Source organism: Odocoileus virginianus, chromosome 2, assembly GCF_023699985.2.
Source record: "Odocoileus virginianus isolate 20LAN1187 ecotype Illinois chromosome 2, Ovbor_1.2, whole genome shotgun sequence".
NCBI lineage: Eukaryota > Metazoa > Chordata > Mammalia > Artiodactyla > Cervidae > Odocoileus > Odocoileus virginianus.
Window position 1 is genome coordinate 89,025,207 of NC_069675.1, and position 13,516 is coordinate 89,038,722.

The window sequence follows — 13,516 nt, forward strand, 5'->3', positions numbered from 1 at the left end:
AATCTAGAAAAATGGTAGTGATGAGCAGATTAGACAGGCAAGAATAGAGAGGCAGACACAGAGAATGAATTTCTGGACACAGTTGAAGGAGGAGTTGTTGTTATTCAGTCACATGTCTGACTTTCTGCAAGGCCATGGACTGCAGCATACGAGGCTCCCCTGTCCTCCGCATAGTTTGCTCACAGGAAAGGAGAGGGTGGAAAAAACTGAAAGAGTACCATTGACATATGTACACAGCCACGTGTACTTAGATTGCTAATGAGAAACTGCTGCATAGCACAGGAAAGTCTGTGTGGTGCTCTGTGATGACCTGAGGGCTGCAAAGCGTGGGGAGGGTAGGAAGGAGGATCAAGAGGGCGAGTATATATGTACTTATACCTGTTTCAACTGTGGTACAGCAAAAACAAACAAGATATTGTAGAGCAATTATCTTCCAATAAAAAATAAATAACTAATTAAATACACTTTTTAAAAAGAAATAAATTCCCAGGTTATAACAGGAGAGACTAAGTACTACCAGCTATAATTCTCAGCCTTATCGACAAGATCAAAAATCAAGACCATAAACTCAAAATTCACAATTTATGCTAGTGAACTGTTAGGAAATAGATAATAATTGTAAAGGAGTGTAATTCAACTATCAAATATTTACTGACTATTCATTCCATGCTGGGATCAAATCTAGGGATATATGATCTGAGGTATTGTGAACACACATGGCTATTACAAAGATGGGCAAACGTCATTGAGACAAGACTTTTGCCCTGTGCAAGAGTCTCTCCAGGGCCCCCGTCATGTCCCTGTTCCTTAGGCTATAAATGAAGGGGTTCAGCAGTGGAGCGACCACTGTGTACATCACAGAGGCAATGGTGATCTTGTCCCTGGAGGTGCTGGATGAGGGGAAAATATACAGCCCAATAATTGTTCCATAATACAGAGACACCACAGAGAGGTGGGAGCCACATGTGGACAATGCTTTGCAGATCCCCTTGGTGGAAGGGACCTTCAGGATGATGGCCCCAATGCGTCCATAAGAGATCAGGATGCATACTAGTGGGAGGACGATGACGGCCACTCCTGCTGTGAAAATGACCAGCTCATTGAGGGATGTGTCTGAGCAGGAGAGCTTCAGCAGGGCACTGAGGTCACAGAAGAAATGGGGGATAGTGTGGTCAGCACAAAAGGACAGCCGGGTCAGGAGGAGTGTGTGACACAAAGCATTGGTGCAGGAGAGAATCCAGGATACAGTTACTAGTGAGGTGCACAGCCCCTGTCCCATGATGGTGCTGTAGTGGAGAGGGTGACAGATGGCCACATATCGATCATAGGCCATCGAGGTGAGTAGGAAATCATCCAGACCAGTAAAAAATATGAAAAAATACATCTGTGTTATGCACCCTGCATAGGGGATGGATTGATCCTGAGTCTGCATGTTTATCAGCATTTTAGGGACAGTGACAGATGAAAAGGAGATGTCAGTGAGGGCCAAGTGGCTGAGGAAGAAGTACATGGCGGTGTGGAGACGAACGTCTAGCCTGATGAGCAGGATGATGAGCAGGTTGCCCAGCACTGTGGTCAGGTACATACCCAGGAACAGGGCAAAGAACCCGCCCTGCTGCTCTGGCCAGATGGGGAGCCCCAGGAGGAGGAACTCGGACATGCTGCTCTGGTTCTCCCTCTTCATGCTTCTCTCCTGTCTGCTGGGAATGAAAGGGCAGTGAAAGAAGCACATTTTGATTGCAGCAGGCATATATAAATGAGTCCTTCCTCTTGGTGAATATGTCAGTGTCTTTCTGCATTGCTTTTTCCCTGCAAAATCCCCTAAGATGAATGGTATTACCATGTATAATGAGAGAATTTACCAACTAAGAAGAGAGTTTGATATAGAAGAGAAACTGACTCAGTGGCATTTTTCCATCATCTCAGTAAAGAGAAATTATCACAGTATCTTAGCAGAGATATAGTGAATTAAAAACCTCCCTAATTTCTCTTCTGTTTCTATAGATATGATCAGAAGATTTGACCTTCAGGTTGTGACATATTGACCTACGGAAATCTGACTTCAAGTTCCTCTCATATGTAAAGTATAAGGAAGATGTTTCAGCAACAAATTCTTGAAGGAAAGTGGATAAAAAATACACAGCCAGGGAATTTCCTGGCGATCCACTGCTTTAGACTTGAGCTTCCAAGTCAGGATGTATGGGTTCAATCCTTGTTCCAGGTATAAAGATATTACATGCATTATGGCTAAAAATCGAAACATGAAACAAAACAATATGGTAACAAATTCAACAAAGAATTTAAAAAATGATCCACATTAAAAAAAATCTTTAAAATAAAACAAAAACAAATAAATAGCCAGTTCCATTATGTATAAAGGCTGAAGAAGAAGAAGTGTACATGTCAACTGAACTCAGAGTATCTTAGAGTTCAAATTTGCAATATCACTGCTCTATGAAGTAAAAAATATTACTGGCAGTTATATGTATTTTTACTAGTACTCATATTTATCATTCTCCAGTATCCTCCTGATTCAGCAAAATTCTTTTGTTGAAGAGTTCCCTAATCCAAAATAAAAACAGTTGCTGCCAAGATATGTCAAAGAGATATGCCCTGATATGCATTCTCCCCTTGTCTTTAAAACTAGTAATAAAAAGTATCACAAGCAAGAGCACAGAGAAGTGCTGAACGCCTACACACACACACACACACACACACATACACACACACACACAAATACACACCTGCTATTGCCGTAGGAGACCCAGTTCATCTCTGAATTTTATGCTTAAATGATCTAACTGCCTTGAATAAGAACTGGTTTCTCAGCTTCTCTGTAGGACACCTGGAGTCAAGATTGATCCACTTCTGTGGTCCTGAACCACTCACCAGCATCAGAGACAAAAGAGCTTGATCCTCAATTCAACAATGTCAGAAATGGAGACGTGAAGACTGTTCTCTGTCCACTAGGGAAGGGACCCAAGGGGACAGGGCTCCAAGCTCTAGGTTAGAGACACACATTAAACATGTATTAATTGCTCAGGTTTCTTGTTTCTCCCTCCAGGACACACGCCCTAGGGCAGTGGTTCCTAGACTTTGATGTTCCCTAGGATGCCCTGGGGAGATTATTAAAGATGCAGATCCCAGCTCCAACTCCAGTGATGCTCATTCTTAAACTCTATGACCAGGGAATTCTGACACACGTGGTCCGAAGGGCTGACACTGAGAAAACAGCATCCTTGGGAAGAACGTCACGATGATGCCCAGTGGGTGTGAGCCCGAAGGAGATGTGGAAAGAACTCCTAACTGACCCTTCCTACTAGCTTAAAGTTTCCCTAGTTAAGCCAAAGCTTGGGATGTGAGGATGGAGTTTTCTTCCAAACCAAGATGCCTTCTTAGTTCGTTGCCTCTAAATAAATCTGCTTCACGGTAGAAATTCAAATACAATGTGAGAAATTCAAAGTATTTCCCCTGTCTTTTATTCATCTTTTATATTTCTAAAATGGTTTTTATTCATAAAATTTTATATTAACATTTATTGTTGTTCTATCAAAGTGTTAGTCGCTCAGTCGTGTCTGACTCTGTGCAACCCCACAGACTGTAGCCCACTAGACTCCTCTGTCAGTGGACTTCTCTGGGCAAGAATACCGGAGTTGTTGTTCGACTTCAGTGTTGTTCAACTCCAGATGTTGTTGTTCATTCGCTAAGCCATGTCCGACTCTTTACAACCCCATGCCAGGTTTCCCTGGTTTTTGCTGTCTCCCAGAGTTTGCTCAAACTCTTGTTCATTGAGTCAGTAATGCCATCCAACCATCTCATCCTCTGTCATCCCCTTTTTTTCCTTTTTTTTTTTTAACAAAGAATCTCTAATTCTTCAATAAGGTAAAACTTTATTAAATATTATAGTACACCCTGAAATCTTCTCCTGTGTCTGTTGTCTGATCAAGGTTACTTTATTATCTCCAAAGCATCCATTTTAAAAGGCTCCATTGTCTTAATTCCCCCATGCCTGTGGCTTGCTCTTTTGAAGAGAGAACAACTGAACTGTGAAAATGTCCATGGAAATACATGAAGAATGGAAGTCTAGGTGGAAGCCCATGGTAAGAGAGACAATAAAGCCATACTGTCTTCATTCACCTAAGGAATCATCTAAGTCAGAGCTTATGGAATGAAATAAGTGAATAATGAGGAAAGTTGCATCATAATATTTTATATATGTATCAAATATCCAAGTCTTTCAAAAAGTGTGATTTCCATCTTTACACCCCAAACAGACTAGAGTTGTGGACATCATCACAGCCTTGCATGTCACTCCAGCTACTGGTTACAAACTAATTAGTCTTCTGTTTCTGTAGAGCATTAGTAAACATATTACATCTTGCATAGTGCAGGCACACACAAAGGAACAAGATGAAACAACAGGGGTAAAAACCTGATGCTCAAAAAAAGACATATATGTAGTATGTTGATAAGAGAGAGAAAATGAATAGTATAAACTAATCTCAAAGAAGGCCAAAAAGAGGGAAAAGAAAACAAAAAATACTTCTCCAAATCTATTTGTACTAAGTGAGCTTTGCAAGGTAGCAGGATTACAAAGTTGATGAATACTGAACAAAAATCAATGATACTTTATATCCTAGCAGTGAGCACTGAAAATTGAAATTTTAACATCCTAATTGAAACAGTTTAAAAAGCAAATATGCTTATGGATGAATTTACCAAAATACTGATATGTTAAAAACTACAAACTCATTCATGGTAAATTTAAAGAGGATGGAAATGAATACAGATACACTTTGCCCATAGACTGAGTAACTCAATATCATTATGGAGCCAGGTCTCTCCTCCAATTGATCTATAGAGTCAGTGCAATCAAAGGCAATGTATCAGTAGCCTACTTGTAGAATCTGATTCTTAATCTGAAGTAAAAGGGAAGACAGATGTGGATGTCACTTGTGATGGAACTAAAGCCCAATGCTGTAAAGATCAATATTAAATAGAAACCTGGAATGTTAGGTCCATGAATCAAGGCAAATAGGAAGTAATCAAACATCAACATTTTAGGAGTCAACAAACTAAAATGGACTGGAATGAGTGAGTTTAACTCAGTTGACCATTATATCTACTACTGTGGGGAAGAATCCCTTAGAAGAAATGGAGTAGCCATCATAGTAAACAAAAGAGTCTGAAATGCAGTACTTGGATGCAATCTCAAAAATGACAGATGATCTCTGTTCATTTCCAAAGCAAACCATTCAATATCACAGTAATCCAAGTCTATTCCCCAACCAGTAAGGCTGAAGAGGCTGAAGTTGAACAGTTCTATGAAGACTACAGGACCTTCTAGAACTAACACCAAAAAAAAGATGTCCTTTTAGGGGATGAGAATGCAAAAGTAGGAAGTCAAGAAACACCTGGAATAACAGGCAAATTTTGCCTGGAAGTATAGAATTAAGCAGGACAAAGGCTAATAGAGTTTTGCCAAGAGAACACACTGCCATAGCAAATACCCTCTTCCCACAACACAAGAGAAGACTCTACACATGGACATCACCTGATGGGCAATAACGAAATCAGGTTGATTGTATCTTTGCCGTCAAGATGGAGAATTTCTATACAATCAGCAAAAACAAGACCAAGAGCTGACTGTGGCACAGACCATGAAGTCCCTAATGCCAAGTTCAGACTTCAGTTGAAGAAAGTAGGGAAAACTACTAGATCATTCAGGTATGACCTAAATCAAATTCCTTGCAATTATATAATGGAAGTGGGAAACAGATTCAAGGGATTAGATCTGATAGACAGAGTGCCTGAAGAACTTTGGACATAGGTTCGTGACATTGTACAGGAGGCAGGGATCAAGATCATCTCCCAGGAAAAGAAATGCAAAAAGGCAAAATGGTCATCTGAGCAGGCCTTACAAATCGTTGAGAATAGAAGAGAAGGAAAAGGCAAAGGAGAAAAGGAAAGATGTATCCATTTAAATGCAGAATTCCAAAGAATAGCAAGGAGAGAGAAGAAAGCCTTCCTCGGTGATCAGTGCAAAGAAATAGAAGAAAATAATAGAATGGGAAAGTCTAGAGTCCTCTTCAAGAAAATTAGATACCAAGGGAACGTTTCATGCAAAGATGGGCGCAATAAAGGACAGAAATGGTATGGGCTTAACAGAAGCAGAAGATATTAAGAAGAGGTGGCAAGAAAACACACAAAACTATGCAAAAAAGAACTTCATGATCCAAATAATCACAATGGTGTGATCATCACCTAGAGGCAGACATCCTGGAATGTGAAGTCAAGTCGGCCTTAGGAAGCATCACTGTGAACAAAGCTAGTGGAGGTAATGGAATTCCAGTGGAGCTACTTCAAATCCTAAAAGATTTGAAAGTACTGAAACTACTGTACTATGAAAGTACTGAACTCAATATGCCAGGAAATTTGGAAAACTCAGCAGTGGCCACAGGACTGGAAAAGGTCAGTTTTCATTCCAATCCCAAAGAAAGGCAAAGCCAATGAACGCTCAAACTACCACACAATTGCACTCATCTCACATGCACATAAAGTAATGCTCAAAATTCCCCAAGCCACACTTCAGCAGTGTGTGAACTGTGAACGTCCAGATGTTCAAGCTGGATTTAGAAATGGCAGAGGAAACAGAGATCAAATTGCCAACAACTGCTGGATTATCAAAAAAGCAAGAGAGTTCCAGAAAAACATCTACTTCTGCTTTATTGACTATGCCAAAGCCTTTGACTCTGTGGACCACAACAAACTGTGGAAAATTCTGCAAGAGATGGGAATACCAGACCACTTGACATGCCTCTTGAAAAATCTTTATGCAGGTCAGGAAGCAATAGTTAGAACTTGACATGGAACAACAAACTGGTTCCAAATAGGGAAAGGAGTAGGTCAAGGCTGTGTATTGTCACCCTGCTTATTTAACTTATATGCAGAGTACATCATGAGAAACACTTGGCTGGATGAAGCACAAGCTGAAATCAAGATTGCCAGGAGACATACAACCCAGCAATCCCACTGCTGGGCATACACACCGGGGAAACCAGAATTGAAAGAGACACATGTACCCCAATGTTCATCACAGCACTGTTTACAATAGCTAGGGCATGGAAGCAACCTAGATTTCCATAGGCAGATGAATGGATAAGAAAGCTGTGGTACATATTCACAGTGGAATGTTACTCAGCTATTTAAAAGAACTCATTTGAATCAGTTCTAAGGAGGTGAATGAAACTGGAGTTTATCATACAGAGTGAAGTAAGTCAGAAGGAAAAACACCAATACAGTATATTAACACATATATATGGAATTTAGAGAGATAGTAATGATGACCCTTTATGTGAGACAGCAAAAGAGACACAGATGTAAAGAACAGTCTTTTGGACTCTGTGGGAGAAGGTGAGGGTGGGATGATTTGAGAGGGAGCATTGAAACTTGAACATTATCATATGTGAAGTGGATCACTGGTCCAGGTTAGATGTATGAGACAGGGTGCTCAGGGCTGGTGCACTGGGACCACCCTGGGGGATGGGATGCAGAGGGAGGTGTGAAGTGGTTCTGGATGGGGAACCCATGTGTGCCCGTGGCTGATACATGTCGATGTATGGCAAAACCACTGCAATATTGTGAAGTAATTAACCTCCAATTAAATGAAAGAAATTAATTAAAAACTAAAAACAAAAAGAAAGAAAGCTCTGGTACAAATACACAATAGAACATTATCCAGCTATTAGAAAGAATGCATTTGAATCAGTTCTAATGAGGTGGATGAATCTGGAGCCTATTATGCAGAGTGAAGTAAGTCAGAAAGAAAAACACCAATACAGTATATTCACACATATGTATGGAATTTAGAAGGAGGGTAATGATGACCCTATATGAGAGACAGCAAAAAAGACACAGATATAAAGAACAGACTTTTGGACTCTGTGGGAGAAGGTGAGGGTGGGAAGAAGACTCTTGAGAGTCCCTTGGACTGCAAGGAGATCCAACCAGTCCATCCTAAAGGAAATAAGTCTTGAATATTTATTGGAAGGACTGATGCTGAAGCTGAAACTCCAATATTTGGCCACCTGCTGCAAAGAACTGACTCATTTGAAAAGACCCTGTTGCTGGGAAAGATTGAAGGTGGGAGGAGAAGGGGACAACAGAGGATGAGATGGTTGGATGGCATCACCGACTCAATGGGCATGAGTTTGATTAAACTCCAGGAGTTGGTGATGGACAGGAAGGCCTGGTGTGTTACAGTGCATGAAGTCACAAAGAGTCAGACACAAATGAGTGACTGAACTGAACTAAATTGAAAAGGGAAGACAAAAAATGTTAAAATGAAAAGCAAAATGCCATACTTAACTTTATCTAATTTCAAAACTGTTTTATACTCCAAAGCAAGGAAAATAAAAATAATTGCATGAGAATAGGAATATAGTTCAATAGAACAGTGAATAATTTCAAAATATATCAATACATATAAGGTCAATTAATAGTTTACAAATGCACCAAGGCAATTTAACGTGGCAAGGACAATGTTTCAATAAATGGTGCCAGCATGGTTCAGTATCACTATGTCTTAAGTGAACATGGACTCTTGTGCTGCACCCCATGTAAAACATAACTCAAAATGGATCAAATGTGTAAGAACTATAGCTATAAAACTATCTTCAAGAAAAACTTGGACAAATCTTGGTAAACGTGGGGTAAGGAATATTTTCTTAAATAAGACACAAAAGTCATGAACACTAAAAGGAAAAGAGTAGAATCTTGATTTCATAAAAATAAAAAGCATTTGCTCTTCCAAAGAAATTTTTTTTAAAAAGTTATTGGACTATAGTTGTTTAACAATGTTGTGTTATTTTCTCTTCTCAGAACACTGAATCTGCCATGCATATACATATGTATATCCCTTTTTAAAAATTTCCTTCCCCTTTAGGCCACCACAGAGCTTTAAGTAGAGTTCCTGTGCTATACAGTAGATTCTTATTAGTTATTCATTTTATGCACAGTAGTAAATGTCCAATGACAGAGAAATAGGTACAGAAGAGGTGGCACATATATACAGTGAAATATGATGCAGCCACAAAACGTTACCAAAATTGTGCCATTACCAGAACATAGATGGTCTACATATTGTCTGGGTCTGACATACAGAGTAAAGAGAAAAATAAATATTGTGTGTTAATGTCTATATATGGAATCTAGAAAAATGGTAGTGAAGAACCGATTAGACAGGCAAGAGTAGAGATGCAGACATAGAGAATGAATTTCTAGACACAGTTGGAGGAGGATTTGTTGCCATTCAGTCACTAGGTCTTGTCTGACTTTTTGCAAGCGCATGGACGGCAGCATACCATTCTCCCCTGTCCTTCTCAGAGTTTGCTCAGGGGGAAGGAGAGGGTGGGACAAACTGAGAGAGTACCATTGACATACACACACTACCTTGTTTAAGTTAGATTGCTAATGAGAAACTGCTGCACAGCACAGGAAACTCAGTGTGGCATTCCGTGATGACCTGAGGGCTGCAAACATGGGGAGGGTAGGAGGGAGGATCAGGAGAGAGAGAATATTTGTACACTTACAGCTGATTCACATTGTTGTGTAGCAAAAACCAACAAAATATTGTAAAGCAATTACCCTCCAATAAAAAGTAAATTAAAAATTAAATAAATTTTTAAAAAGAAATAAATTGCTAGGAAATAAGAGGAGAGGTGAAGTACTACCACCTATATAAATGCTCAGCCTTATAGACAAGATCAAAAATCAAGAACATAAGCTCAAAATTCACAATTTATGCTAATGAACTGTTAGGAAATAACTGTAAATGAATGCAATTCAACAATCAGACATTTACTGAGTATTTATTCCATGCTGGGTTCAAATCTAGGCATGTAGGATCTGAGGTTTTGTGAACACACATGGCTGTTACAAAAACGAGTAAGCATCATTGAGACAAGACTTTTGCCCTGTGCAAGAGTCTCTCCAGGGCCCCCTTCATGTCCCTGTTCCTTAGGCTATAAATGAAGGGGTTCAGCAGTGGAGTGACCACTGTGTACATCACAGAGGCAATGGTGCTCTTGTCCCTGGAGGTGTTGGATGAGGGGAAAAAATACAGTCCAATAATTGTTCCATAATACAGAGACACCACAGAGAGGTGGGACCCACATGTGGACAATGCTTTGCAGATCCCCTTGGTGGAAGGGACCTTCAGGATGGTGGTCCCAATGCGTCCATAAGAGATCAGGATGCATATGAAAGGGAGGACGATGACAGCCACTCCTGCTGTGAAAATGGCCAGCTCATTGAGGGATGTGTCTGAGCAGGAGAGCTTCAGCAGGGCATCAAGGTCACAGAAGAAATGGGGGATAGTGTGGTCAGCACAAAAGGACAGCCGGGTCAGGAGGAGTGTGTGACACAGGGCATTGGCACAGGAGAGAATCCAGGATACAGTTACTAGTAAGGTGCACAGCCCCTGTCCCATGATGGTGCTGTAGTGGAGAGGGTGACAGATGGCCACATACCGATCATAGGCCATCGAGGTGAGCAGAAAATCATCCAGACCAGTAAAAAATAGGAAAAAATACATCTGTGTTATGCACCCTGCATAGGGGATGGATTGATCCTGAGTCTGCATGTTTATCAGCATTTTAGGGATGGTGACAGTTGAGAAGGAGATGTCAGTGAGAGCCAAGTGGCTGAGGAAGAAGTACATGGGGGTGTGGAGGCGAGGGTCCAGCCTGATGAGCAGAATGATGAGCAGGTTGCCCAGCACTGTGGTCAGGTACACGCCCAGGAACAGGGTGAAGAACACGCCCTGCTGCTTTGGCTGGATGGGGAGTCCCAGGAGGAGGAACTTGGACACGCTGCTCTGATTTTCCCTCTTCATGCTCCTCTCCTGTCTGCTGGGAATGAAAAGACAGTGAAAGAAGCACATTTTGATTGCAGCCGGCATATCAAAATGAGTACTTTCTGTTGGTGAATATGTCAGGGTCTGTCTGCATTGCCCTGCAAAAACCCCTAAGGTTAATGGTATTACCATGTATAGTGAGGGAATTACCAACAAAGAATTGAGTTTGATACAGAAAAGAAACTGGCTCAGTGGAATTTTTCCACCACCTCAGTAAAGAGAAAGTATCACACTTTCTTAGCAGAGAAATAGTAAGCTAAAGACCTCCCTAATTTCTCTTCTGTTTCTGGACATACAACCATAAGGTTTGACCTTCAGGTTGTGACATATTGACCTACAGAAATCTGACTTCAAAGTCCTTTCATATGTAAAGTATAAGGAAGACTGTTCACCAACCAATTCTCAAAGGAAAGTGGGTCAGAAATATACAGCCAAGAAATTTCCTGGCAGTCCTGTGGTTAATACTTCACCTTGCAAGTCAGGGGTTGTGGGTTCAATCCCTGTTCCACATATAAAGAAATCATATGCCTTACAGCTAAAAACCAAAACATGAAACAAAAATATATGGTAATAAATTCAGCAAAGAATTTTTAAAATTATCCACATCAAAAAATTATTTAAAAGTAAATAAGCAACTAAATAGCCAGATTCCCTTAGTTATAAATGTTGAAGAAAAAAAATGAAGCTTACCTGTCAACTGAACTCAGATTTTGTAAGAGCTCAATCTTATAATATCACACTCTATGAAGTAAAAATATTACTGGCAGCTACATGTATACGTTTACTAACACTCATATTTATCATTCTCCAATATCCTCCTGATTCAACAAAATCCTCTTTTTGAAGAGTTCCCTAATCCAAAATAAAAACAGTTGCTGCCAAGAGGTGTCAAAGAGATACGCCCTGATATGCCTTCTCTGCTCATCTTTAAGAACTAGTAATAAAAAGTATCATAATCAGAGCACAGAGACATGCTGGACACCTGTATATATATATATATATACACACACACACAAATGCACACCTGCTATTGCCGTAGGATATGCAGTTCTTTTCTGAACTTTATGCTTGACTGATCTAGTTGCCTTGAGTAAGAACTGGTTTCTCAGCTTCTCTGTAGGACACCCGGAGACAAGATTGATCCACTTCTGTGGTCCTGAACCACTCACCAGCATCAGAGACAAAAGAGCTTGATCCTCAATTCAACAATGTCAGAAATGGAGACGTGAAGACTGTGCTCTGTCCACTAGGGAAGGGACCCAAGGGGACAGGGCTCCAAGCTCTTGCTTAGGGACACGCATAAACATGTATTAATTGCTCAGGTTTCTTGTTTCTCCCTCCAGGACACATGCCCTAGGGCAGTGGTTCCTAGACTTTGATGTTCCCTAGGATGCCCTGGGGAGATTATTAAAGATGCAGATCCCAGTTCCAGCTCCAGTGATGCTCATTCTTAAACTCTATGACCAGGGAATTCTGACACACGTGGTCCGAAGGGCTGACACTGAGAAAACAATATCCTTAGGAAGAACGTCATGCTGATGCCCCGTGGGTGTGAGCCTGAAGGAGATGTGGAAAGACCTGCTGACTGGCCACTCCTACTAGCTTAAAGTTTCCCCTAGTTAAGTCAAAGCTTGCAATGTGAGGATGGAGTTTTCTCCCAAGCCGAGATGTCTTTTTAGTCTGTTGCCTCTAAATAAATCTGCTTCACAGTAGAAATCCAAATACAGTATGAGAAAATCAAAGTATTTCCCCTGTCTTTTTTTCATTTTTTATACTTCCAAAATGGTTTTTATTCATAAAACTTTATATTTACATTTGTTGTTGTTCTATCTTAATGTTAGTCTTTCAGTCATGTCTGACTCTTTGCAACCCCATGGGCTATAGCCCACCAGGCTCCTCTGTCAGTGGAATTCTCCAGGCAAGAATACTGGAGGTGTTGTTCAACTCCACTGCTGTTCAACTCCAGTGGTTGTTGTGCATGTCTGACTCTTTGCAACGCCATGAATTTCAACATGCCAGGCTTCACTGTTTTTCACTATTTTCCAGAGTTTGCTCAAACTCAAGTTCATTGAGTCAGTAATGCCATCCAACTGTCTCATCCTCCGTCATCCCCTTTTTATCCTTCCCTCAATCTTTCACAGTGTCAGGGTCTTTTCCAGTGAGTTGACTCTTTGCATCAGGTGGCTAAATTTTTGGAGTTTCATCTTCAGCATCAGTCCTTCCAATGAATATTCAGGGTTGAGTTCCTTTAGGATTGACTGGTGTTTTCTCCTTGCTGTTCAAGGGACTCTCAAGAGTCTTCTCCAATACCACATTTGGAAAGTATCAATTTTGCCACTCAGTCTTCTTTATGGTCCAACTCTCACATCCATACATGACTACAGGAAAACCACTGCTTTGATTAAATTACCTTTATTGGAAAAGTGATGTCTCTGCTTTTTAATATGCTGTGTAGAAATGTCATAGCGGTTCTTCCAAGGTCAAGTGTCTTTTATTGTCATGACTGCAGTTACCAAATGGAGTGATTTTGAACCCAAGAAAATAAAATCCATCACTGTTTCCACTTTCCCCTCATCTATTTGCCATGAGAAATGGGACAAG

At 40.5% G+C, this 13,516-nt stretch overlaps 2 protein-coding genes across 2 annotated transcripts; both read right to left on the minus strand.

Annotated features, from left to right (window-relative positions):
- Window positions 1–742: 742 nt before the first annotated feature.
- On the minus strand, window positions 743–1,684 carry LOC110146646 (olfactory receptor 1J4-like). Its single transcript, XM_020907571.2, has one exon. It carries the CDS (start codon window positions 1,682–1,684, stop codon window positions 743–745), a length of 942 nt encoding a protein of 313 aa, XP_020763230.2.
- An 8,268-nt stretch (window positions 1,685–9,952) lies between these two features.
- Window positions 9,953–10,894, minus strand: LOC139037348 (olfactory receptor 1J4-like). Its single transcript, XM_070473746.1, has one exon. The coding sequence runs from the start codon at window positions 10,892–10,894 to the stop codon at window positions 9,953–9,955; it is 942 nt and encodes a 313-aa protein (XP_070329847.1).
- Between the last annotated feature and the right edge of the window lie 2,622 nt (window positions 10,895–13,516).